The sequence below is a fragment of the Hypomesus nipponensis genome, chromosome 18 (assembly GCF_054491055.1).
Source record: "Hypomesus nipponensis isolate SF chromosome 18, ASM5449105v1, whole genome shotgun sequence".
Lineage (NCBI taxonomy): Eukaryota > Metazoa > Chordata > Actinopteri > Osmeriformes > Osmeridae > Hypomesus > Hypomesus nipponensis.
Window position 1 is genome coordinate 18,246,874 of NC_140378.1, and position 26,760 is coordinate 18,273,633.

Here is a 26,760-nt window from a genome sequence, read left to right on the forward strand (position 1 = left end):
CACGAGCACACACCCCTTTACCGGTGATGCCACCTCGGGGCAACCGCACCAACAACTCGCCGCTTTAGTCCCCTCGACTTTTGAATGGAGCAGAAAAATCTCAACGGCGGGGTTTACCCAACTCAAGCCGGAGAGAAGAAGCACAAAGTAGGTTTTGTCGGGCTCGACCCAGGGGCTCCTGAATCGAGTAGGGACGGTGCGCTGCTCATTGCAGGTTCGGACAGCCCCAAGCGGAACAGCATCCTCAGTAGACGGAGGTCCAGCGTCGCAAAAGGAAGACCATCCAGGAGAAATGCCAGTTATCGGAAACTACAAAATTTCCTGTACAATGCACTGGAGAGGCCGCGTGGATGGGCGTTCATCTACCACGCTTATGTGTAAGTAGGCTATGCTAACATCAGTCAGAGTTAGACATACATGAACATAGCCTGCAATCAAGTGGACCTCCTCTTTGTTATACCGTGGCATGCGTATTTCAGGGCGTGGAGGAAACGATCGTATGCGTGAAGGGATGTAATCTCCAATCCTTTAGCTTGTAGCCTATAACTTAATAGTGCCAGCCAATATCAACTTTATGCGAATCATGACCGAGGCAAACATGACTGCAACAAACGAGTCACTGCCTGCAATCTATTCATTTTGATACTTCCTTTCATCACGCTCGTTTTATGGACGTGATCACTGATCACTGATACGTACCATATTCAGGCTGCCTCGTGAATAATTTCTTGTGCACATTGTACAGATTTGAGAAGCGGTCTCGAGTTGTGCATGGTACGGTGGTTTCAGCACCCTTAGCGGTGGTCAGCGCCCGAGTTTAGCGCCAGTAGGCTACTTTTACAAATTCTGATGTTGCGGTCATTCATGATCTAGTGTTGGAAAACCCCCTTGGAAAGCGTCTCACAGTCTTTTGTATAGTAATGTACATTATTTTTTGTCGAGTAGAGTAGTCTGCATCCTATCAAATATCAACATCCCTTTACATCCAGACTTCTGTGTTTTGGATACTGGCCAGAGAATGTGTTATTGATAAACGTGTTTGGCTTAGCGAGTCGCTGTCTGAGGTGTGCAAAGTGTTGTGAGGTGTGCAATGATTATGAAAAACAAGCATTGTGCTTTGGAATTTGGTTGAGTTTGAAGGTGACAGTTTGTTTTTGTAGGTAGGCCTACAGTTGGCCTGGTCTGTGGAGTTCTCAATCCCAGAGATCAACTGAGATGTTATAAAATAGTCATTGTTTTAGTGCTGTGCAGCCCAAATGATACACTCACTCAATTGAACCTGAGGTTACCTTTTGGGGCATTTGTTGTTTGGAATAAATGCCTACTTGTTTAGAAGTTATATCAATACCGATCTGTTTGCTTTAGCCGACTCATCTAATTGTGTTTGACCTGACAGTCACAGACTTTGAACTCGACTTGACGTGTCAGAAAGGTCACCTGCTTTAGGTTGTGTGTTAACTTAATCTAATTACATTCTTTTTCAGACAAGGGCTAAGGTGTGTGGATCTGTCTCAGATGCCATAACATCTTAGTGTGTCCATAGCGACGAAGAGCCAGGTGATTAAGAACCACCACATCAAGTGACAAAGGCCAGAGTCAGCATTCTATGTTTTGTGTTCTCACAGTTGCATGTTGCCAATGATGGCTACTCTATCCACGTTCCTCTCCAAAATGAGAACCCGTGGAGTGCAACCGCTGTTCTCTCTCTGTTCCGTTTTGGTCCTACTCCCTAATACATTATTTACGTCCACTTCACTTCATTTAATCTCCTAAGACCCGTTTCCCTTCCCTCCATCTTATTTATAAAACTGTCATGTGCTGACTTCACTCGAATCTTGCCATCTCAACACGATTTCCTCCCCTTTTTTTCCATCCCGTCGTGAAATGCAGAGATGCAAACAAAACATCTTTTCACTCGCTGTAGGCTGTACCTGACGTAAAAGCATTTGCATTGTTTGACATGTTAAGGTATTGGCCGTCCTTCTAGTTGTGATAAACATCGCTGGGAAATAGGCAGGCTTGTTTCACGCTCGTGTTGCTCGTGTGTGAAAGATCGATAGTTGAAACCTGAGTACCTGTGTTCTGTTGCTACTACTGCCGCGCCAGCTCTCCCGCTAGGCTGTTCTCTCCCCGCTAGGCCATTATCTCTCCCCATCTCCGTCTGAGGTGCAAGGAGAGAACATCCAAACTCAAATGGTGTTGTACCCATTTTTCGTGAAAGACGGCATCAGTCGTTGATCATTCTGGGAGGCGTGAGAATGTAAAATAGCTGGACAAAACATGGCCTCCACTACTGTACAATCTGACACTGTCGGTAACATCAGCAGTTATAGGCCTAAGCATAATTTTTGGTAGTGTGAGCTTTTCTGTCTTGTGGCTGCATAATTTATTTGAGGTACACATTGTCTGGAAATTGGATTATGTTACCTTGCATTATATAATACAATATTTTGTTATAGATGTGTTAACTGCATTCCCATGTCTTCCCAACGTCCTTCCCAAACCTTCCCAAGGTTTTTAGGCGATGAATCAACTGACGTTTTCTCCATAGTAAAGCTCTTGAAATACTAAACAAGGAGAATATACAGTATATGAGGCTTCTGGGATCACCAGGTCCCCAAAAGAGATCCTGTGGGAAGCCTTTATCACCCTCACTTCCCCTGGAGGTTGGAAGGACCCACTGCGAGGGCTGGTGCATCACAGTCATGATGTATTCTGCTTAGTAAGAGTCCCTTTTTCTACAATTACACTTCCAAGTCATCACAGAGAGAGTCTCGACACTGCTGAGAAATGCAAATCAACGTTTCTTTTATTGCATTTGAGCAAAAGCACAGCTCTCAGACCTTTCCAGACCTGTCCTTTCTTGATGTTGATTTGATCAATTCTTCTCTCACAGCTAAACCTTGTGTAGACATTTGGCAGTGAGTGGAGATGTGTCACTGTGTGAAACAGACTTGGGTTAAAAAGGATTTTCCGCTAATTGCATGTAGAGTAGCAGTGCTGGGTTTGTTGCAATTCAGCATGGCCGGCATGTGTGTGTGTGTGTGTGTTTTGTCAGTGGTCCAACTCTGGTAAGAGAAGGAAGAGAACATGCTTACCTTACCCATAAAACCTTCCCTCTGTCTCTCATACAAGCACACACACACACACACACACACTGTACCTCGTTTGTCACACAGGTCGACATCCACCAAGGACAGTCCTTGAAGAGGAATGAAGCTCAATTTTTCTTAGTGCTTCCAGAACTAATGTTTAAGCAATCATAAACTAGCTCAGAAAAACTGTTGAAGCATAAAATGATGCTGCATAGACATCATTATGATTTTTTAAACTCCTACTAGAACTTCTACTCAGAAGTGCAGGTAAAATTTTAATTGAATGATGTTCCTTTAAGATAAATGGTTGATTGCGCAATAACCCGGATACTGTTCAAGTAGGGAGTGTCTTCCTATTTTCAGATACGTTCAACAGGATCGGTCTTAAAATCCCAGTTTCTATTCTTTTTTTTGAGCACATAGTCAATACACACTGAGGTGAGTAGTAATTAAAAGTACCTCAGTCATCTCAGACTAAGATAAAGGAGTTAACTGTCACCTGACTTATGACAATGAAACTGTTTTGAAAGAAGGATCAATACAGTTTGTTTTCGGTCTGTTTTCAGCAATGGCTTCCTCCAGCATTCTACTGTGTGAAGAGCAGTTCCAGTGTTCTATTTGTCTGGATGTCTTTACCAAACCTGTGTCCATACCATGTGGACACAACTTCTGCATGGCCTGTATCAGTGATTATTGGGAAGGCAGTGACCAGTGCCAGTGTCCACTTTGCAAAAGGACTTTTGATAGTGAACCGGACCTCAGTGTCAACACTTTCATTGCGGAAATGGCCGCCTTTGTGAAGCAGTCTGCTCCTGCTGCAGTTGCAGCAAGCCTTCCTGATCAGCAACACTACGCAGAACCTGGAGGAGTGGCCTGTGATGTCTGTACTGGAAGGAAGCTCAAGGCCTTTAAGTCCTGCCTGGTGTGTCTGGCATCATACTGTGAGACTCACCTGGAACCTCACCAGAGAGTGGCTTCGTTTATGAAGCACAAGCTGATAGAGCCGGTTACAAACCTCGAGGACAGGGTGTGTAAAACACACGAAAGACCACTGGAGTTCTTCTGTAGGACTGACAGAGAGTATGTGTGTCAATTCTGCACAGAGATGGACCACAAGGCCCACAATGCCGTGCTCATTGAGGAAGAATGTGGCCTGAGGAAGGTGTGGCTTGGGAATACTAAGTCTAAAGTTCAAAAAGAGATCAATGATCGAGTTCAAAAGATAAAAGACATTGAGAGTGCCCTAAGACTGAGTAAAAGAAATGCAGAGAAAGAGGTGGAGGAAAGTATTGAGGTCTTCGCTTCCCTCGTGCGCTACATTGAGAGATGCCAGTCTGCACTTGTCGAGAAGGTTTTGAAAAAACAGGAGGCAAAGGACAAATGGGCAGAGGGACTCGTCAAAGAGCTTGAGCTCGAGATCACCAATCTTAAAAAAAGAAGAATTGAGTTGGAGCAGTTCTCATGCAATGAGGACCCTTTTAACCTCCTCAAAAACTTCCAGTCTCTTGGCAACTCTCCACCCATTAAATCCTGGTCTCATGTCAAGGTATACAATCATCTCCCCGTGGGGACACTTAGGAAGTTCACGTCTCAGCTAGTGGAGACACTTGGTGAGGAACTCAAGACGTTGTGTGGAGCCGAGCTGAAAGCCATGCAAAGGTATGCAGTGGATGTGACTGTAGTCCCAGATGCAGCAAACTCCGAGCCTGTTCTGTTTCATGGTAGGAAGAAATGTAAAAGGAACCCATGTGTTTTTTGGGACGACAAAAAGGGATTTGATTCAATGTCTTCTGTTCTGGGAAAGGAAGGGTACAGTTCAGGAAGGTTTTACTTTGAAGTGCAAGTTGAGAGAAAGCGGGAGTGGTCAGTGGGAGTTGTCAGCGAGTCCATCAACTGGGAAGGAAACATCATGCTGAGTCCAGTGAATGGATGTTGGACTGTGGGGTTAATAAAGCAGAATGAGTATGTAGCTAACATGGGAAACGGTATTCATCTTGCTCTGAGACAGAATCCCAAAAGGGTGGGTGTCTATGTGGATTATGAGGAAGGAGAAGTCTCATTTTACAATGTGAAGGATAAGTCTCTCATGTACTCGTTCACTGGCTGTACTTTCACAGAGAGAATCTTCCCCTTTCTCAGGTCATGATGACGGAAAGAACCATTGTCCGTCTGCTGAATACAGAGAGATGTCTGCCTGTATCCTAGCAACGTTTCTCTATGTCATTAAGTTTGTTCTGTGCAGTGTAATATTTGTATTGACTACTGTATATTGTCTAAAGCAGTTTTTAAACTTAAATAGAAATGTGCTCGCTTTTTTAATAAACATTAGAAATGCATGAGGATTATAAATGATATGGGTATTTTAGCTTGCAATAAATTCAGATTCATACGCTTTGTTATGTGTCATTTACCCAACCAAAAAAACACAACAACTGATTAACTGGGTGTTGCAAAGTAGCAATGCTTCTTCATCGACAAGCCTCCCAATGTATTCCCTCAGGGACACAGAGGACATCTGTGAGGGTTTGGAGATCTTCACTAGATCTTGAGAAGAGATACTGTAGGAAGCCCCCTTTTCTACAATTACACTTCCAAGTCATTACAGAGAGAGTCTCGATGCCGCTGAAGAAATGCAAATCGATGTTCTTTTTACTGCAGCTGAAGAAAGCTCTCTTTTCCATGTCCCAAACCTTCAACTTCATCATGATTTGATCAATTCTTACCTCGCAGCTGAACGTTGTCTAGGCCTTTGAAAGTGAGTGGAGTGAACAGGTTGAATGCGATTTCCCTCTGAGTGCATTTAGATGAGCTTTGCTGCTTTAGACCTGTGACAGTATTAGAAGTGAGCCATATTGATGTGTGTGTGCGTGTGTGTGTGACTGTGAATCATATTACAAGTATGTGATTTGTTGTGCCACTCTTAAATTAATTGGAAGCCTATATTGACTTAATGTGTTATCTGAATTACTGACAGAAAGGCCAGTTATTCATTTAAAACAATCGTTCTTCAAGGACCAATCAATCTTGCTGAAAGCCTCCTGAAAATTGAAATTATCTTGAGTTTAAGGAGTGCAGTGTTGTCAGTTAAGGTCGGCTTCAAGGATAAGCTTCTGTATAAGCATTGGTAGCTTTTTTGTTCATATAGTATTGCTAGTGCGGCAGATCAAAACTGGTATATCACCTACTTTAATAAATGAGTCCAACTGTATATTCTCCATAACATAGCCCTCGCTACACCTGTGCTTTGTACTGAGTCCTAACATCACCTGTTGTGGTCTGGCCACATGGGTCTCCAATCCTGTTATTGGAGAGATACCATCCAATCGGTGTTTGTTCCAACCTAGCACACCTGATTATAATAAATAGCTGGTTGTCATGTAGAATCAGGTGTGCTGGAGTGCGTTGGAGCGAAAACCCACAGGTAGGTAGCTCCCTATGGCCAGGGCTGGAGACTTCTGTATGTTTCAGGAAGTGATAAGCGGAACAATTCTCCATCAGGATCCTGTCGTCTGTGGCTTTGTATGGTTCAGCAGCATCAATCTGTCACTCGCAGATCTGAAATACAGTCTGTGTGCCTGTTAGAAACTGTGAAAAAGCTCTCGATCAGTTAGTATATCGCTGCTTTCCTTGCTTCACTGCAGATCAGTTTATCTTCAGTACTAACGTGATACTGTATCACAGTGCAGTGGTAAAAGTCTAATGCTGTATCACAGTGCAGTGGTAAAGGTCTAATGCTGTATCACAGTGCAGTGGTAAAGGTCTAATGCTGTATCACAGTGCAGTGGTAAAGGTCTAATGCTGTATCACAGTGCAGTGTTACAGGTCTAATGCTGTATCACTTTGGTGCAGTGGTAAAGGTCTAATGCTGTATCACTTTGGTGCAGTGGTAAAGGTCTAATGCTGTATCACTTTGGTGCAGTGGTAAAGGTCTGAGAACGCACAGCCCTCTCTATGCTTTAAGGAGGCCACTGCAGTCTCCTGCAGTGTTCTGTAACCTGGCCCTGCCGCTGAGAGGCCCTCCCTTCTGGCCCTCCCTCCCTCACAGCCCTCCCTCCCGGCCCTCCCTCCCTCACAGCCCTCCCTCCTGGCCCTCCCTCCCTCACAGCCCTCCCTCCTGGCCCTCCCTCCCTCACAGCCCTCCCTCCAGGCCCAGTATCTGTTCTCATCTCCATTAGCCCTGTTGGAGTCCATCCAGAATGTTTCATCTTCTTCTAAGAAGCTCTCAGAGGCCCTGACTATTGACATCCCCCCCCTCCCCCCTCCATCCTCGCCTCATCATCTCTCCACCAATCAAATAATTTTTCTTGAGCATTGTCCTCCAATCACTCCCTCATCACCTTTTGTGCCCGGCCAATCCGAGATAGCCAAGCAGTTCTCCTATAATCACCCCTTTCGGTTTTCAGACAATTACATTCTCTCTGCAGCTCACCATAGATCACATCAGTCACCAGACCACTTGGCTCTTTCTTGACCAAATGACATTAAAGCTCTTCACGTACAGTACACGATACACTAGAGCCTGCTCTGCATTAAGTCTAACGAGCGCTTTCCTAATGTGAAACAGCTAGACAGCTGAACAAACATTTCTAGCAGGGACCGACACATTCTCTGGCTTTTAGCTCCTGCCACTGTATTACTCGTCTGACTCCATTTCAGTTCATGTCATGAAATACGGTCCGACTTGAGACGTGCCGTCAGGGGAGTGGACCAGGCTGATAGTAGACTGGGTTACAGAGCATTAGCTGGGCTGTGCAGGAGTGCAGGTCCAGGGCGGGGGATCGCAGGGGCGCTACTGAGTGACAGAGACTGTAAATATCCCCCCCCCCCCCATCTCCCCCCCACCCCAAGAGCTTTGGCACAACAAGCTAATGGCCCTGTTAGTGGATTCGACTGCGCACTGTAAGCAATCTAAGTCTTTGTTTTAGCATGCGGGCCGTAGTTTGCAAACAGACTGTCTACTGTCTATGTGGTGAAGGACGCTGGACTGGTTTTGAAGGAAGGTTGTGGGACAGTGATGTGATGACTCCGGTGTTTTTTTATGAAAGAAGATTGCATGTACAGCATAGGTTACAGTACAGTGGATGTTCAACGCATGGGTCTAGATCTATTGAAAAGTCTTCCAGAGTAGAGAATATGATCAGTTATTGATTTAACCCTTGTGTTATCTTCGGGTCATTCTGACCCATCAGTCATTGTGACCCACCGTCGTATTTTACTGGATACAAAAACAAAGTGAAGCATTTTCTTTTAACCGTTGGGCTGTCTCAGACCCCCCACATTGCGAAGGTTAAAAGAAAATTATTTGTATTTGTTTTCGTATTGGGTAAAATTGGGTTAACACAACGATGGTTCGTTATGAACCTTTGGGTCATGTGACCCAAAGGCAGCACATGCACATCTCATTATCAGATGAGGTGAAAAGGTCATGAAATATTTGACAGCCAATATTTGGCTACCGTTTATGCAAATTACGCTGGAGGCTTTTTGACCGGTGTGCTAACAAGTCATTTGCATTCATTATGCACAACAGTCCTCACCCTCCTTGGGATTAAGATGTTCTTTCACAGATGGAGACATTTGCTTATGCTTAAAAGTGCAATTGGGTCAAGTGCGGTGTGGAGTGTGACTTCCAGCCAGCTGTCATGACAGAGGTTCTGTGGAGGCCAAACAGAGTCCTTCACCCTCTCCACTCCCCTCCCCTCCCTTTCCCTACCTTCCTCTCTCCTCTCCTCTCCCAGGTTCCTGCTGGTCTTCTCCTGCCTCATCCTGTCTGTGTTTGCTACCATCAAGGAGTTCAAGAACAGCTCAGAGAGTGCCCTGTATATCCTGGTATGAGAACAACTGTCTTAGTTTTGGTCTCCATGAATCTTCTTTATTGATCAGACACAAGGGCATTTTGCCCATCCTGTGTTCTAGTATATCTTTCAATAAACATTAAGACTCTAAAGCGCAGACTTTGTGCAAAGGTTTCACGGCACTATGATATATATATACTAACTATAGTTATACTACACTCACAGATGTCCTTTGTGCGAGGAAGCTTCAGGTTTCCCCTCATCAATAGCTTGAATTAATATTAAGTAAACTACAATGCATTACATATAAATATGATTAACTGGCACAAACTCGTAATGTGTACAGTGTGCTTTGTGGTGTACAGTATTGCTGTAAATGGCTCGGTTTTGAGACTCTCTGCTCCGCAGGAAGTCGTGACCATCGTGGTGTTTGGAGTGGAGTACATCGTGAGGATCTGGGCGGCTGGCTGTTGCTGTCGCTACCGAGGGTGGAGGGGAAGGCTGAAGTTCGCCCGCAAACCCTTCTGTGTGATTGGTGAGGACGTGGAAGGGCTGGCTGGGGCCCAAAGCAGCCAGTCCCTCTTCTCTTTCTATCAGAGACAGAACTCAATGTTTCATCTCATATTCTTGACTATCCTTTGTCCTAGCACTCATCTCTCCCTCTCTCTCATGAATTATATTTCTTGAAAACTGACGGAAAGCTACTATTAAAATAAACTTGCTGCCAAGTCAGGTTTTATACACAGCAAATTATCAAAGTGTTCATCAACTCCAGGTGCGTTCATTTGAATTGTTCAGTGTTTATATAGGTCCACTGTCATGATATGGACCTTATAGTAACACTCCAGGTGTTACACTAACACTTCAATTAGACGTGAACAAGGCAGAAAGTAGTACTAACATTCCCTGAAGGTGTCACTGTCATCTCATCTGACAAACAATGACACCATTTGAACACAGCTACAGAGAAGGCCGCACACAACGGCTTCTCTTCAGGCAGTCATCAATCGTGACGTTACCATTTCAATCTAGCGTTCAGTCCCTGTCCTTCAACTCCTGAATCTCCCTCCTCTCCTTTTCTCTCTCTCGTCGTCTCCTGTCTCAGACATCATGGTCCTGATAGCGTCGGTGTCGGTATTGGCCGCTGGTTCCCAGGGCAACGTGTTTGCCACCTCAGCCATAAGGAGTCTGAGGTTCCTTCAGATCCTGCGCATGTTGCGCATGGACCGTCGCGGAGGCACCTGGAAATTACTAGGATCTGTAGTTTATGCCCATAGCAAGGTAAGGACTACAAACAGTATGGACTCTGGCCTGTTCATCCCTCGCATCGTGTACTCAGTGCTGAGTGATGAGTCACCCAAGTGTGGCACAAAACGTGTCATAATAATAAGTTGTGAGTTCAAACTTGAGCCTGTATGTGTGCAACATATGTGTACATCTTTTAGGGACAGTTATATGTTGTTTGAAGGATTTTATTCTTGTTACTCTACAGTACTTGTAACTCTTTCTCTCTCTCTTTTTCTCTCTTTTTCTCTCTTTCTCTCTTTCTCTCTCTCTCTCTCTCTTTCTCTCTCTCTCTCTCTCTCTCTCTCTCTTTTTCTCTCTCTCTCTCTCTCTCTCTCTCTCTCTCTCTCTCTCTCTCTCTCTCTCTCTCTCTCTCTCTGTCTCTCTCTGTCTCTCTCAGGAGCTCATCACTGCATGGTACATAGGCTTCCTCTGTCTGATCCTAGCTTCTTTCCTGGTGTACTCCGTGGAAAAGGACGACAACGACATGTTTGAGACCTACGCCGATGCCCTGTGGTGGGGCCTGGTAAGACTCTGAGATTCTGTGTTTAAAAAGTCCTCAATCCTGTTGATCAAACATTCAACAACTGTCAAACACGTCAATATTCAACACACAATGTTGACAATTGATCAGGATGCTCTCTCTCCGTCCTCCAGATTACTCTGACTACGATAGGCTACGGTGATAAATTCCCCAAGACGTGGAATGGACGTCTGCTCGCTGCTACGTTCAGCATGATCGGGGTGGCGTTCTTTGCCCTTCCCGCTGTAAGTTTGAAACCCATCGGTTTAGCCAACAAACGACATGGTTATATATATAGCTTTAAAAACAGCCATCGACTGCACTTTGGCATGCGGTTGTACCAGTCACACGGGGTATGGTAAACCACCTGCTAAGCCTTTTCAAAGTCATTTAATTGCAGGGGCGACCCTGCAAGATATGCTCCCCGTTGAGGCTGAAGCTTTTACTTTGTTCGAACCCCTTACTCCGATCCCGTAATGATCTTTAATCGATCTGTTCATCCGTGTGTGCTCAGGCTGTGACATTGCCTCCAAACTCATCAGCTGTAATCCCTTGGAAAACTCTTCAGATTCAAAGCTTTAATCTTGGGAGAAAACCCAGCTCACCATATCAGTTCATTACACATGGGGCCTTGGCAGGAATCAGCTCAATAAGCAGTCTGCAGGTTTAGAGTTGCATTAGCACATTCTACAGGATTATCTGAAAAACACATTGGGTGATGAAAGATGAAAGAGATGTTCTCACAAAAGTATATCCTTTGTGTCTTTCCTTTATGTCAATTTCTAAATTTTAAATTGTCTTTCTCTTTCTCTCTCTCTCTCTCTCTCTATTTCTCTATCTATCTCTCTCATCCTGCCACACACAGGGTATCCTGGGATCTGGGTTTGCTCTGAAGGTGCAGGAGCAGCACAGACAGAAGCACTTTGAGAAGAGACGCAACCCTGCCGCAGGCCTCATCCAGGTGGGACTCAAACCTCCACAAACATCCTCAAGCCTCCACAAACATTCTCAAACCTCCACAGACATCCTCAAGCCTCCACAAACATTCTCAAACGTCCACAGACATCCTCAAGCCTCCACAAACATCCTCAAACCTCCACAGACATCCTCAAACCTCCACAAACATCCCCAAACCTCCACAAACATCCTCAAACCTCCACAGACATCCTCAAACCTCCAGAGAATCCTCAAACCTCCACAAACATCCTCAAGCCTCCACAAACATCCTCAAACCTCCACAGACATCCTCAAACCTCCACAAACATCCTCAAACCTCCACAAACATCCTCAAACCTCCACAGACATCCTCAAGCCTCCACAAACATCCTCAAACCTCTACAGACATCCTCAAACCTCCACAAACATCCCCAAACCTCCACAAACATCCTAAAACCTCCACAGACATCCTGAAACCTCCACAAACATCCTCAAACCTCCACAGACATCCTCAAACCTCCAGAGACATCCTCAAACCTCCACAGACATCCTCAAACCTCCTCCACAAACATCCTCAAACCTCCACAAACATCCTGCGTTTTCACCACAGAAAACCGTCATCTGTCAGCATAAGGAAACAGCTACATTTCTTACAATAACCAAATATAATGTCTGTCAGGGTGCCTGGCGGTATCATGCCACCAATCTAGGCCGCACTGACCTGCTGTCAACCTGGGACTTTTATGAGCAGACCGTCTCACTTCCTATGTACAGGTAAAAAATAAGATAGCTAAATGAATTATTTGAATCCAGTATTCAATTTCAGGTCTAGCTATAATGCATTTTTCTTCAAATTTACAGCATACAGTAATTGGGTCCTGTCAACCTTGGATCTAGCATTGGACTACAATGCAGCCGAGGCAATAGTCACTTTGGGAAATAATTCATTTGTTTAAATGCTTCAGGCCTGCCAGCAAATATGCTGTCATGCTGTTTCTCCAAGTGGATTTCCACGTCTCATTTAGCAAGACATAATTTCTTGCAAGTCTATCAGCCCTTCCTTTACTGAAACACTGTGACAGCTAGATTTGTATTTTCTTGAAGTGAACTCAATTCTTTTTTTCCAGACTCATACCTCCCCTGAACCAACTGGATCTCCTTAGGAATCTCAAGGGCAAGTCATTCAGGTCTGAATAATTTGAATATTGAATGTTTAATAATGATGAAGTTGACGTAGGAAAAAAAAACAAAAGGACAATTTTGCATAGTACATAACGATACGGTACTTCATGGTGAAAGTCTTAAGATTTCCAGGTCTTATCATGGTTTAATTGTGGCCATTTTAAATGAGGACAATAGCTTGGCTGACTTGACATAATCTGTTACCCTTCTGTCCCCTTTCTGCCTGACAGGTACTCACTTATCCAAACGCTTATTTCTGGTTGTCCAAATATGGTCATGCACTGTTGGCTTTTATACTGTACGATATTCAACACCAATTCCTGGCCCCTGTCTTTGTTGTGTGTGTTTCTGTCCCTGTATGTCCCTCTGTTTCCTCTCTCAATCTGTTGAACTCAAAGGAAGGAGTCCCAGACAGACGCGTCCCCCAGGTTAGTGCTCCGTGCCGTCACCCTTCTCTCATACTTCCTGGCTTCCCTCAGTTCTGCTCTTAGGTGCTGACACACTCTTCTTGGGGGAGGGGTGTGTGTGGTGTGAGAGAGAGAGAGAGAGAGAGAGAGAGAGAGAGAGAGAGAGAGAGAGAGAGAGAGAGAGAGAGAGAGCGAGAGAGAGAGAGAGAGAGAGAGAGAGAGAGAGAGAGAGAGAGAGAGAGAGAGAGAGAGAGAGAGAGAGAGGTGGATAACAGTGTGTATGTCAGTGTTTATTGAAAGTGCGTATGCAGAAGAGTGTCTGGGCACCATGTTGTCCTGAGTCTTGTATCTAATTGCTTGTATGATAAGAGTGCCTCCTTCAAGAACAGTCCGCCCCAGCTGCATTTTGCCCCCAAGAACAGCTCACGTTAGCCTCACTGCTAGCCCAAAGCTAAACCTCAGAGCTTACGTTAGCCTCACTGCTAGCACAAAGCTAAACCTCAGAGCTCACATTAGCCTCACTGCTAGCACTAAGCTAAACCTAAGATTTCACGTTAGCCTCACTGCTAGCACAAAGCTGAATGGAAACCTTGCGGCCTACGTTAGCCTCACTGCTGGCACAAAGCTATTGTAGGCCCTATATGTAACTCAAAGCTCCTTCTTGTTTGTAACATTCCCTAAAACCCTACTCATGGAACAGGGAACTGACACAAGGTTTCTGCACCAAAACAACAAAACGAGGGGTTCATAAATCCACCAGTGTGGGTAACCATTAATGGTCGTATCAGGGCCAGCCCGACCCAATAAACAAAACTAAACATTTGTTTAGGGCCCCTCGATTGATTCGGGCGGCCCTTGGTCATTTGATTGGTAGCAAATGGAAATGGCTGCTAAAATATTGTTGCTGTGGTTGGCCAGTACAGTACAGTACATTTCCTCAAAGTACAACTAAATCAGAAGTACGGCCAATCACTACCATGGAAGAGGACACTATGATAACTAATGAAGTACAAAACTCAGACTTTGCAAACTAATCCCAGCAGGGAGTCAGATGGCTGAGCGGTGAGGGAGTTGGGCTAGTAATTAGAAGGTTGCTGGATCGATTCCCTGCCATGCCAAATGACGTTGTGTCCTTGGGCAAGGCACTTCACCCTTCTTGCCTCGGGGGGAATGTCCCTGTACTTACTGTAAGTCACTCTGGATAAGAGCGTCTGCTAAATGACTAAATGTAAATGTAGAAGAGCTGATGTAATGTAAAGCTCTAAAGGTGTGTCACTTTCAATGCCCCGGGGTGACAGCCTTAAATACTAGCTCCACCAGCACAGGTGAGTCCTGTTTTGGCTGGAGAGGTGGCTTTAAGCAGGCACACCTGAACCCCCCCCCCCCACACACACACACACACACACACCATTTTTTTTAAGGGGTAGGGGGAAACATATCAACATACTGATTAAATGTTTTTTTCATATCTTACCATGTGTTTACCACATAATAGAGCAATGATTTTTGAACAACATGTTTATGTTCAAAACATGTTTTTTTTCTGTCTAGAAACTCTCAAGGCTAATTAATAAAGCTATATGCATATAATGCCACTGTTTCTCTGATATCATCATTTAATTGATAGCACTGACATGACTCTGCTATTCTGGACATTCTATTTTTCATCCATAGCTTTTTTTTTATATCTTCTGTGTCTCCTCTACTGCTCACTATCTCTCTGTCTCCAACTGCCAGTAATGCGAAATCACCCAAAGGCAGGCTTTGTTGCTGCTGCCCAACAACCATTAGGTATAGTTGCACAGATACTAACATCTGCATTGCAAGTGTTTTAGTGTGTCTGTTGTCACTGTCCTCTTTATCGGTTCCTTCCTTTCCATTTTTGACAGAAAATTCGACTCAGTAGAGGAAGCACATATAGGACGTATATATTTTTCATTCGTCTCAGATATGTTGTTTTATTCAGTCAGCAAACATATATTTATTTTGCTTTTGAGGAGAAAACTGATACCTTTCTGCACACACATCTTGCTTTTTTCTCTGGTTTCTAGAAAACAGAGACACACATCCAAGTTTAATGCCTTGTCAGATATTTGATTTATCGTTTCTGTTTAGTAATGCTTTTATCTGGGTGATTTGCTTGCTCCATTTTTGCCCAGTCAGCCCTTTTGTACAGCTGGATAACAACATGCCTTTTTCCTTTGTAACGAGGAATCTAATCTCCTTTCTTTAAAGTGATTCCCATTCAAGGTGGAATACATGACAGTGAATCATGTCCGCATGAACCTTTGTGTTTATTTTTGTTTTGTTTTTGTTTGTATCTGAATAGAGAGAAACCGTGGTTCTTCTTTTTTGAAGTCTTCAGTATCACTGTGCTGCCAATGCATGCTTGCTTGTTGCTTCGTGCTGTTTGCCTGCTGACCACTGAATGCTCGACAGTGCGCACAAAGAAATGGCTCCTTCCGCAGCTGGACATTGCTTCATTTTACGTTTCTGCTGCAGAGGTAAGACCCATCCTGGCAATACCACCCTCTGGTTCCACTACTGTGTACAGGTTAGATAGATGTTCTCTAAATGCAGAGTAAGAGATATATGATCCACCTACCGATCAGTTAGTTAGCAACTGTTCTGATTTGTTATCGTGAACAATGTCAGCATTTTTTAGAATGTAGTTCAACCTAGAGTCAATAAAGTCCAAAAAGTCCCTATGTTTAGTTCCTCAAGTTATTGATGAGGTAGAGCTTTCTTCAGTGTATTTATGTGGTTTGATAGAGTATAACCTAGACCAGAAATCATAATATTCATCACACCTTTTTAGCTTGTGCGTGTCTTCAGACAAAAGTTTAGAAGCACACTGACTGTACGCGAATAAGAATAGACATGACTGAATATCCGTTTGCCTGTGTATTGTAGGTGTTTTCAATCTTCAGCTCTGTATGTTGCCTGTGTTATCTGCTCACTGTGCTCTATGTGTGCCCTCCCACATACGTCCGCTGTAGTCGCAAGGCCAGTCTGAAGGACAAGGTGTTCCCTAGTCCATCCAGGACACCGGGGGCCAAAAGCAGGAACCAGTCCCCAGGGGCCGAGGATGGGGCAGAGGGCTTCATGGAGCGTGGGCGGGGGCCTATGCATGCTTTCCGGATGAGGGGAAGCACGTCTCGCCAGAACTCTGAGGGTAAGTGGATTACAAAACAACAAAAATGATCTACAACAAGCTAGCAGTTTGGATTTTTGGTTCATTCATTGGACTATAGCAGGTATCTTTCATAGGTTACTGTACCCGAAACACACCTATATATCACCTAGAAACCACCAATAATCCACCTTGACTTTAGCTTTCATAAACTAGTACGTGAGTAATTGAGTGCTCTAGTACATAAGTACAACACTAAAAGAACAGTATGTAATTCCGGCCAGGGGTCAGATGGCTGGGCGGTTAACGGGCTATTAATCAGAAGGTTGCCGGTTCGATTACCTAAATGAGTGACCTTGGGCAAGGCACTTCACCCTACTTGCCTCGGGGAGAATGTCCCTGTACTTACTGTAAGTTGCTCTGGATAAGAACATCTGCTAAATCACTAAATGTAAAATGTATGTAATGTAATTCCACCTCTTCAGGCCTTTACGAAACTAACCACAGCCTGATGAGTTTTCTGACTAACAAACACCCATATATGTTTGTAGTTAGCTTCTGTCCTCAACCTTAGAGTTGAGAGAGTGCAAGTACATTTTATACTGTGGCCCTGTGCCTGCTGTCACCCAGGCTGCTGTCAGTAGAATGGCACCAGCGACACATCAGCAACTATGTCGAATAGGTAAATGACATTTTATGACAAATACGATTCATTAAAATCTTCCTGTTGCTAGACTATGCAGATAAATTAAACTTTGATGCAGTCATTAGTCAATACAGTGACATTTCTTAATCACAATATTCCCTCTGCATTCATATATCACTATCAGTAGTGGTCTTGATCTATCTTTACCATCAATACATAACAGGACTTTTTTATTAACCAAGCTGATTGTCATTGGCTGTTTCTCTTCCTCTGCTTCGTGGCATGTTAAAGTGCTGATAGAAATGCAGGACGAAGACTTTCGACCGAAGAGTTCTCCAGGTTAGAGAACTCATGGCCTTAGAACCTTGTCACCAGAAAGAACCCCGTTCTGTCTTGTTTGGATCCTGTTTGATTCTAGAACACAGTTTACACCACTATCCTCGTTATTTATAATGAAATCATTATCATTCTTAACCAATCATGATTTCAACTTAAAATACTGTACTTTAACCAAGAGATAGTTCCATTTACTAGTAGTATGATGTCCAGAATACATGTCTGTAATACACACTGTAGTTTTGTGCTGTGCTGATCAGATGTATTTGTATGATTTGTTCCCACTGGTTTACTAGTTGGCTGAGCATTATGTTTTTTCCTTAGAGCCATACATGACATTTGCAGATGAGTCCATATATACCGTATGATCTCATATTTGCACACTGTTTTGTATGATGTCATTTTCATTATTGTAGAGCCCATAACAGATTTATCTTCATGTTTTCCGTCCTCTTCTTCTTGGCAGCAATTGAGGGGTTAATAAGTAAGAAAATTGGGCATTTGTTTTGCGGCAAATTGTTTGACCAGACCAAAACAGGCATCACACGCACAGTCATAGACATGGGAAATGTGCATGTCGAAATCCACTGAACAACTTGACTTTACTCCTCTATTGTTTGGACACTTCAGTCTAGCGAAGATAACGCGTGGCCCTCGGGTCTTGTCGATCAGAGTGCGAATTATACAATGACAATCGGGGGGGGGGGGTCAACTTCTTCTCCAGGGCGTAAAGTAATATTTACGATCACAACACGATATGTAAATGTATCGTCCCTCTTTTTTTTGGGGGGGGGGGGGAGAGTCCAAGTCTTATTTAGGGGGGTTAACCCCCCCGTAATTTGCACACTGGTCATACTACAGTTACCTCCAGCTAGCTTGACTCTGTTGCAGTTGCAGTTACTCCTCTAGTTGGTTTACTCTGCAGATGTTTGAAGGCTGTCTTTGCGGTGGAGGATTCAAGTCAAGTGTTTTCAATAGAAAAAACGACAAACTGACATTACCTTATACTGTTTTGTTAAGATCCTTGTTTTACCTTGCATGATGATCTCCTGTCCTAGTTTTGACACTCTTTCTTTTACAATGAACGATGCCTTCCCATTCGTGCTAATACGCCTCAGCCGTATGTCCCCACTCAGAACACTGAACCAAATTCAAGGTTAGCCTGCTGGCTGGAGAAAGTCTAGCCAGCATGCTATTGCTAATGCATGGCTGTCGTATCCTTGGTGGTACACAGAGGGCACTATGCAATTAACATTTCTAAGCTATCCCCAGTTCCCTCAATTCCTGCATTCTATTTATTTTTTGTCCTACAAAATCCCTTGAACTCCACCATTGCTACGGTATAAAGATGCACACAGTCTCAACTGGCTTGGAACCAACTTGCTAATGGGAAACTGCACTATTGAAGTTAAGGCCCAAACTTTGCTTGGCTTCTGCCGGACAATATGTCGGTGTGTGTGGGAGCCAATAATTTAAGCCTTGAAAGTGGTTTGATGTTTGTCCTCGACTTTGCATCGTAGAGGCCAGCCTGCCTGGAGAGGACATGGCCGATGAGAAGACCTGCCACGGCGAATATTTTACTCAAGAATTATCGCCTGGGTTAAAGGTCACCATTAGAGCCATTTGGTAAGAGTTGGGTTTTATATGTAGTTTATTCAATTGCCAAGGAAATCCAGTTGCTTCATGGGTCCAGTGTCTTTCAGTCTTCTGTGGTGTTTTTTTTAGGTGGTTGGGTTCATTAGCTTTATAACAGTGCCTGACCTTTCACCAAGTTATTATACATTCATTTTTGAAAACTGGATTTTCCATTTGTGGGGAAAAAAAGAGGCTTTTATTGAACTGCCTTCCACAGCATCATGAAGTTCCTGGTTTCAAAGAGGAGATTCAAGGAAAGCCTTCGCCCGTATGATGTCATGGATGTGATAGAGCAGTACTCTGCCGGCCACTTGGACATGCTTTCCCGGATTAAGAACCTGCAGTCCAGGCAAGAGTCCCAATTTAACCAATCGACTCTCCTCCTTAGTCCGGGGTACCCCAACATTCACAGAATCACCACCACTTACAGTCACAACACATTTAGGCGTGAAATATGTGTAAAAGTGCTAGAATTTTCTATTTGTGCTTTCATTTTGGCACTTTAGAAATTCCTCTGGCTTTTCTGGGAATTTCATAATTTTCTTTTTCAAATAAGTTGCCACATATGTTGTGATTTGATGACAAACTTTCAACACATATGTAAATATATTCCAGCAACAAAACCACGAGCTGTCAGTGCTGTACATGTGTCCACTGTGTTTTACATGAATGGAATATATTTAGACTTATTTGAGCATGTTTTATGTCTTGTGAAGTGTTTCCATGTTGTTGCTTCACGTTGCTTTGCACTCATATCTTCTCTGTGTACTTCGCCAGGATAGATATGATTGTGGGGCCCCCACCCCCATCTACACCTCGCCATAAGAAGTCCACTGAAGGCCCTAGGTTAGGTTGCTTACCTAATCACAATCATTCTCCCATGAGAACATGTCTGAAGACCCACAGGCTGGTCTTAGAGTGCAAACTGGAAATTTCAGATATGAAATGTCAAATATTTTCATTTTAATAATGTCATGGTAAAAAAAAAAAAAAAACGACAACAACAAAATTGTTGTAAGTAGCTGCTTTTTTAATCAGTTGAAAGTAATCAATTCATATAATCATTAAACATAAATATGAGCTGAGTCATGTAGCCTAACTCAACAGGGTTCAGTGAGTTTGCATGCTTTCTGACGGCAGTCAGAGGGACAGCGCCCCCTAAAGGATGCAATGAAAAGGAAGCATGAAGCTTTAAGGAAAGCATACAATGTTTTAGCTTTTTACTTGTTGACTGTTACTTTTCTTTTGGTGTGAAACTGTTTTCAAACTGTTAATTACGTACATTATTTCACCACCCAATCATCATAAGACATCACTTTCAGAACATTCACATTTTCACTTCACCTAAGTAGGTTTGTCAGGTTGTCTGTCTTGTCAATTTGGGGTGGGTTTATTACCTTGAACAATCTGCATTAATTATACTCTCCTGATCTACAATAACAAGTCATTTATTTTGGATCAAAACTGTCGTCTCATCCCCAATGTCACTTCTCTCTGACTGCCAGAGTTGACCAGATTATTGGTAAAGGTCCTCCAGTGTCGGATAAGGGTCCCAAAGGTGAAGGAGAGGCCCCCGAGGACCCGAGCATGATGGGACGGCTGGGGAAAGTGGAGAAACAGGTAAACCAGCCTTCTGAGCCACCCTGCCCCCTGATCCAAGCCCGGGTCTGGGGTGCTCATGTCTTTATCCTAATCCTGAAGGTTGGTGGGGAAAACCGTCCAATCTATCAATCTCCTAGGATGCGGCTGGGTAGATGGGTCGTGTAGGAACTGGCAGTTCTCCCGGACTGCGTGCTCCTGTTCAGTGTTCAGTCAGACCCTGTCTCTTCCTCTAGGTGGGCTCCATGGACAGAAAACTGGACTTCCTGGTCAACGTATACGTCCAACGCATGGGCATCCCTCGCTCTGAGACGGAGGCCTTCTTCAACTCCAAGGAGGCCTACCCAGCGCCCCCTTACCTCAGCCCCGAGGAGAGCAAGGAGGAGAAGGAGGAGAAAATCGAAGTGAGGGAGGAGAAGGAGGAAAAGACCTGCTCTGCACCAGAGGTGGTTCGCTCCGTAGCCTCAGTGGAGAGGAAGTCCCCCCAGCTGGAGGCTGTGTCTGTGGGCACCACCTCAGGTAGCCAGGGGCGCCCCTCCACATCCTGGCAGCACCAGATGCAGCACCCACTCAGCCAGCCTGCGTGGAACAGCAGCGTGGCCAACACCCCCTCGCCCGTAGGGGGCAGCGGAGAGCACTCGCCCCCCCTGTTCCGCCTGCCGCCCCCTCCCGCTCCCGTCCACGATCGCTCGTCCTCCGGTCCGGGGGGCAGTGGCCGGGAGAGCAGCTCCCAGAGCAGGAAGCGGCAGAGGAGGCAGAAGCGCCAGCCAGATGTGGCCGCCGTGGAGAGCGACACGTCCCTCTCCATCCCGTCCGTGGACCATGAGGAGCTGGAGCGCTCCTTCAGCGGCTTCAGCATCTCCCAGGCCAAAGAGGACTTCTTCGGGTCGTCCTTCTATAACGGCGGGGCCGGTACTGGAGCCGAGGCCAGGGGCGGGGCTGGGGCCGGGGCCGGGGCTGGGGAGTCCCTCTGTGTCAGGGTTAGGCCTTATCTCGCAGAGGGGGAATCGGACACAGACTCTGACCTGTACACCCCTGGGGGCCCCTCCCCCATCTCCTTTACTGGGGAGGCGGCTCATGGGGACAGGGGGTGGCCGGGACTCAAATAGATCCACAACAGCTGGTTAATGTAGAAACTGATTATAATACGAATCTGCAATTTCCCTCGGGGATCAATACAGTATCTACTACTACTATGTGAGGTATGCAATTATCCCAGGGTCTTGAGAAACTTGACTTAATTGCCAATTGAATTTAAAAAACATGTACTAAATGAATGCTAATAATGTCTGATTACCTGAATGATGGTCATGAGCCGAATATAGAATATTCAGTTAAGAGGGATTGATCAACAAGGTTGCCTTTCTGTTCCCGGTGGCAATTAAGATACTACTTAGTAATAGCAACTTAATTAAAATGTATTAATCAAATATTACTCTAGAATCATTTAATTTTATTTACTTATGATTCCGTAATGTTGTTTTGGAGCTCTGACAATGAGACACCGTTAATTATAGACAGCTGTAAAATTGTACTTCGATCAGTGAATGATTTAGCATAACAAAATTGATAGGTTGACTACTGTGCTTTGCGTTATCCTCATAGTACAGTAAATAATAATTAGTTTAATGCTTCACAACAAAAGATTGTTTTTGTAATTGTATGGTTTGACTGTTAAACAAAGATCTGCTGCCTGGAAAACGCATGTCTCCATGGCTTGAGTATGCACATGTGTGTTGATAATCAGTTAAAGACCAGTAATTCAGGTGTACTGTAAAAGCGGGAATCGACAGTGTGACACTAAACCCCAATTTTTTGAAGACTAACTGCATGGCATGTACATGGTTTCTTGAGACATAGAGAATAGGACAGCGTCCGATAACCTCTTACGGAAAAAGATCCGTATCTTTCCAACATTTCTATTGGGAAAACACTGAAATGAAATAAAACGCATGTAGTTACAGGGCTCAAATTACAGTTATACAGAGTATATGTAAAGGCTTTGCAAGTTTTTAATTCATTTGTTTCTGGCAGATACAGTATGTCAGCACAATGTCAACAGTTACCCACATTATGTAGAAGTTATAAGTTTACTGAATTTACAACTGTGTAATACTATTAAAAAAAACATGCATTTGAATGTATGTTCTGTTCTGTAAACGCTTAATGCACCCTCTCTCTCACTTTAATTTGAACCAGAAAAAATAACCAGAAATGCAAAGAATAAACAGTCAGGAAAACTATCCCCTTCAAATAAGTATTTTAGTATCACTATACATGATCTCACAGTCATCCAATTTGTCACAAGTCGTTTCGAAACAAACGTTTAAATTTTTTTCCTATGCTACATTTGTATGCCAAAGCTCTTCGAGTTCACTTACAATGGTACAAATACACTGGTATTTTTCCCCAATATTAGCTTGCCAGCATGTTCTTCATCCCAAAGATGTGACCACCTGTTTTACATATGTACTTATGTTTTTGTATACTTATTCCCTCTTTCACTCATCTCTTGAATAACGAATAAACTTTATACCCGACTGATACTATCCTTGTTTCTCTTTCAGGCTACAGTAGTGTTTAGTCCAGCGATGGCAAAAGTACACACATCCTTCACTCATCACGCACTCGCTCATCTATGGACATGGGTGATCAAGAATGTTGACATCGCTAACTCCATGGCATATCTAGCCCTATTTTGGGCTGGAGCCCCCCCAAAACTGTCATTAGCCCGTGGTGTACGTTGTTAATTCCCATCTGTGGTATATGGTCGAAATTTCAAACTGTAATGTATGTAATAGTAAACCTATTTCACTAGGTGGCAGTCAAGACCCCTGTTTCACCTGGGTGCTGTTGCCTAACCCGAACCATACTGTAGTTTCCTGCACGACTCACGATTCAATCCCAAGGTTGGTTAACTCTTCGTCTGGAATTAATTTCACCCTACAAAGTGTGATCCAAATAATATTCGGGGGACGTTTGCAAAGCTTAGGAGACCTGCATTTTGTTATGAGTTCTGGGATTTCATCGGTGTTTGTGTTATTTCCGTTGCTTGTAGGTCTACTTTCAATCCCCAAGACAACAAATAGCCTACAACTCAGAGCAAAAGTATGAAACACAATTAACAGCTCTTACTCGCTGATCACTTGGCTCGAATGTCAGGTTATCTTCTTTCCCTCAGTGTGGCGTGTTTACGTCGTGTTGGCAGATTAAACGCCCTTCTCCAGTGTTCCTCAGTCATGTTGTCGACCGAGGTGGCTAGCCTACATCTCCCCAGGTGTAGAGGAGAGGAGAGTAAATTAGCATCATCTGACTTTTATTAACGAGGCAATCAATTTCTGTTCGTATTGCCCTTTCAACTACAGCCCCGCCACAGAACACTTACCTGATTGCCTGAGCCAGCAGCACGCGGAGGGTTAAAACCCTCTTGAGCCTTTTGATGGACTCGACCACCCACGATGTCACGACGTTAGGCTTAGCCAGCAGTTCGTCTTTTTACTAGGATGCTCTCCCCCTGAACCATTAGGTAACGGTGATACGCTGTAAATCTATTCTAAGATAGCTCTCATCATTTTAAAGGAGAAGGATTCCATCAGCTTAACACCACCAGTGAAATGTCATTGTGTGGTGGGATGGGAGCCAATGAGGAAGATCCTCTTGGAGTTCTCGATGGCCATCTTTGCTGAGGCAGCTGCCCCTAATGATCCTATTCTGTCAGACTTAGTAATGTTTATTAATGTCACCATTCGGCCAAGAGAGCCATATTTCTAACAATAGCCCCCCTAGAATAAGGCACAGCCATACAGACTACTACAGCCCGATAGATTCTACTACAGCGTAGCATGGCTCCTATATCCGCCATGACAAAGCCATATAATTTAGCATTAGCCAGAATGGATCCACACACCAGACATTTTATTCAGAGAGGGAATGGATTTCTGTTTAGATGAACTCATTAGGTGGAGGTGGGTTGTGATGAATGATGAGAGACAACAATCAATGGATCCATTAGTGACCAGAGCCTTATGAGAGATCCGTCCTTTGTGATGTCATGTATAGAAGCTTTACAGTTATATGTCACTATAGAAGAATTCCTTCCCAGAGATACTATCATATGTATTGTTGAGTATAGAAGCACTAAGCTCTTCGCTTTTGTGGAACATCAGTGTTCTTTTGTTTATGGTGGAAGCTGTGTCAATGTTCTGTCCTTGACCTTCTGAACTTACCCTTGCCTGGCCTGTGTTTTTTTTTTTATTACACATATGGCATATGTTTCCATTGGCTAATCCCATCAATGTGCACCAAGTACACAAACACAAAAACGCATACACACACCTACACACAAATCCATGATGTTGGTGGTATGTCATGAAGGTGGTCTATATGGTATTGATTAACATAGACCACCATTTACATTCATTACACATCCATCCCTAGATGGTGAGTTTTCCAGGGAGGGGAAAATGACAAGGGCAATTTGCATAGAATATTAGTCTTGCTCTACTTCATGACTGAAATTGCCTCTTTGGTAAGTGTCACTTGTAATTCTGTCAATCTTAGAAGAATATAACAAGCATTCTTTGTGTTGAACTCAAAATATACAAAGATTATCATAATGTAGGCTTTCCTGTGTCTCCCAAGTAGTAACAGATTTTTTTAAGACATTGTAAGAACACAAAGCTCATTTTAGGAAAATATGAAAAAATCCATTAATGAACTATTGTTACTAACCCTACCATAATTAAGATGTCTATCTCTTGAGGCATTTTCCAATGAGTAAATGTTAGATGGTTGGGTATGTTTGATCCAGCAAGGACAAGTTTATCATTTATCCCCAGCCAATTACAGAATGAGATTGATCCTAAATCCCTGGAGTTGTTGCCGGGGCCATCCATTTCTCAGAAAAAAGGATGGATCTGTCATGTTGACTTGAAGCATAAACCTATTTATTATCAAATCAATCTAATGACTAGTCTGTTAGGGTAAACTGTAGATAAAGCAAAAACTAGGAAAATCGTGCGTTTTCTTGGAGTATCACGTCCCATTGTGAAATATCCAGTAAAAATATACAAGCTGATTTTGCAAGCTTGAAACTCTGGAAGAGTAAATATAGCAAAATCTCTATTAGCCATATTGCTAAGTGATGAAATGATACCGTCTAATGAATCTCACGTTCAAATTGAGACCGTTTGAGTGACAGCCCTAAATGAATGATGACAGAGAAGGAGGCATTCTCAATTTCATGCATTTAAATGTATGATGGCTTGTGTCAGACACTTATCCTTGGTAACAAATGGAAACGGCTGCCAAAAAGTACTTGCAGTGGTTGGTCAAAACCAAAAGCACAACCAACAACTATCATGGAATGGGACGAAATTCAGACTCTTCCACAAATACCAGCAGAAGTGATTTGAAGCCCTAAAGGTTTGTTACTTCTTTTCCAAAAGAGTCGGAGGATAGGCACTTGTAACAAACCACATAATGTTTAACGTTCATATGGGTCTCTGGGTCATCTAGATTCTACCCCCCCCACCCTCCAGGTACAGTTTGTGTCACCTTGTCACAAACTGACCAGCTGTACAGACAATTATGGAATTGTTGAACAGACTGCAGCCTGTGTTTTTGTGTGCTCTGCTTCAATGTCCTGTTTCTGTTTTCACCACCAAGGTTAATCTATACAGTGACATCCTGTACAATTGCTTGCCACACTTACTTTGGTTCTGGTCGATTGATGCAGGTGGAAATCATTGCCCATGTTTGGATCGTTTCCAGTGTTTATTTTGAGCTCAATGTAATCTGCACCGACTCATATCGATACTGACTTCTGAAGGGATTTACACTTTTTTTTTTTTTCAAATTTACGCTTGTCAAGAGGCTACAAAGATTCTGAAGGTGGTTTGGTTAGTTCATGATTCTAGGTCCAATCTGTTTTTGAAAAGCAGTTATAAAGCTCAAGCCCAAATACACCCTAACCTTTTAAACTTCATAAACTGATAGTGTTACCTAAGTGCCCTAACTTACCCCCAACTTACCTCCAAAGCAACATGGAAATACTTATTTAGTCATGTCACACATCCTGTGCTATTATTTAGCGTTATGACCCTGTCTGACCCTGGTTATGACCCTGTCTACGACCCTGGTTATGACCCTGTCTACTTGAAATCCCAGAGCCATACATTCATGCAAACA

The 26,760-nt window shown here is 43.7% G+C and overlaps 2 protein-coding genes across 5 annotated transcripts; both read left to right on the forward strand.

Annotated features, from left to right (window-relative positions):
- The first annotated feature begins 84 nt into the window (after nucleotides 1-84).
- On the forward strand, nucleotides 85-23,516 carry LOC146252538 (potassium voltage-gated channel subfamily KQT member 2-like). 3 transcript variants are annotated; one of them, XM_084679890.1, is made up of 19 exons: nucleotides 85-377; nucleotides 8,834-8,924; nucleotides 9,299-9,425; nucleotides 9,996-10,171; nucleotides 10,575-10,700; nucleotides 10,832-10,942; nucleotides 11,563-11,658; nucleotides 12,313-12,407; nucleotides 12,761-12,820; nucleotides 13,214-13,243; nucleotides 14,960-15,013; nucleotides 16,222-16,397; nucleotides 17,293-17,340; nucleotides 17,804-17,821; nucleotides 18,858-18,963; nucleotides 19,190-19,321; nucleotides 19,750-19,818; nucleotides 20,478-20,592; nucleotides 20,808-23,516. In XM_084679890.1, the coding sequence occupies exons 1-19, from the start codon at nucleotides 85-87 to the stop codon at nucleotides 21,678-21,680; spliced, it is 2,796 nt and encodes a 931-aa protein (XP_084536016.1). In that variant the 3' UTR covers nucleotides 21,681-23,516. The 3 variants fall into 3 exon arrangements, with proteins under 3 accessions (XP_084536016.1, XP_084536017.1, XP_084536018.1); XM_084679891.1 differs by lacking the exon at nucleotides 17,293-17,340; XM_084679892.1 differs by lacking the exons at nucleotides 14,960-15,013; nucleotides 19,750-19,818.
- Nucleotides 3,443-5,478, forward strand: LOC146252539 (E3 ubiquitin/ISG15 ligase TRIM25-like). 2 transcript variants are annotated; one of them, XM_084680704.1, is made up of 3 exons: nucleotides 3,443-3,533; nucleotides 3,662-4,754; nucleotides 5,235-5,478. In XM_084680704.1, exons 2-3 carry the CDS (start codon nucleotides 3,664-3,666, stop codon nucleotides 5,239-5,241), a joined length of 1,098 nt encoding a protein of 365 aa, XP_084536830.1. In that variant the 5' UTR covers nucleotides 3,443-3,533; nucleotides 3,662-3,663; the 3' UTR covers nucleotides 5,242-5,478. The 2 variants fall into 2 exon arrangements, with proteins under 2 accessions (XP_084536830.1, XP_084536829.1); XM_084680703.1 differs by having other exon boundaries at nucleotides 3,662-5,478.
- Nucleotides 23,517-26,760: the final 3,244 nt, after the last annotated feature.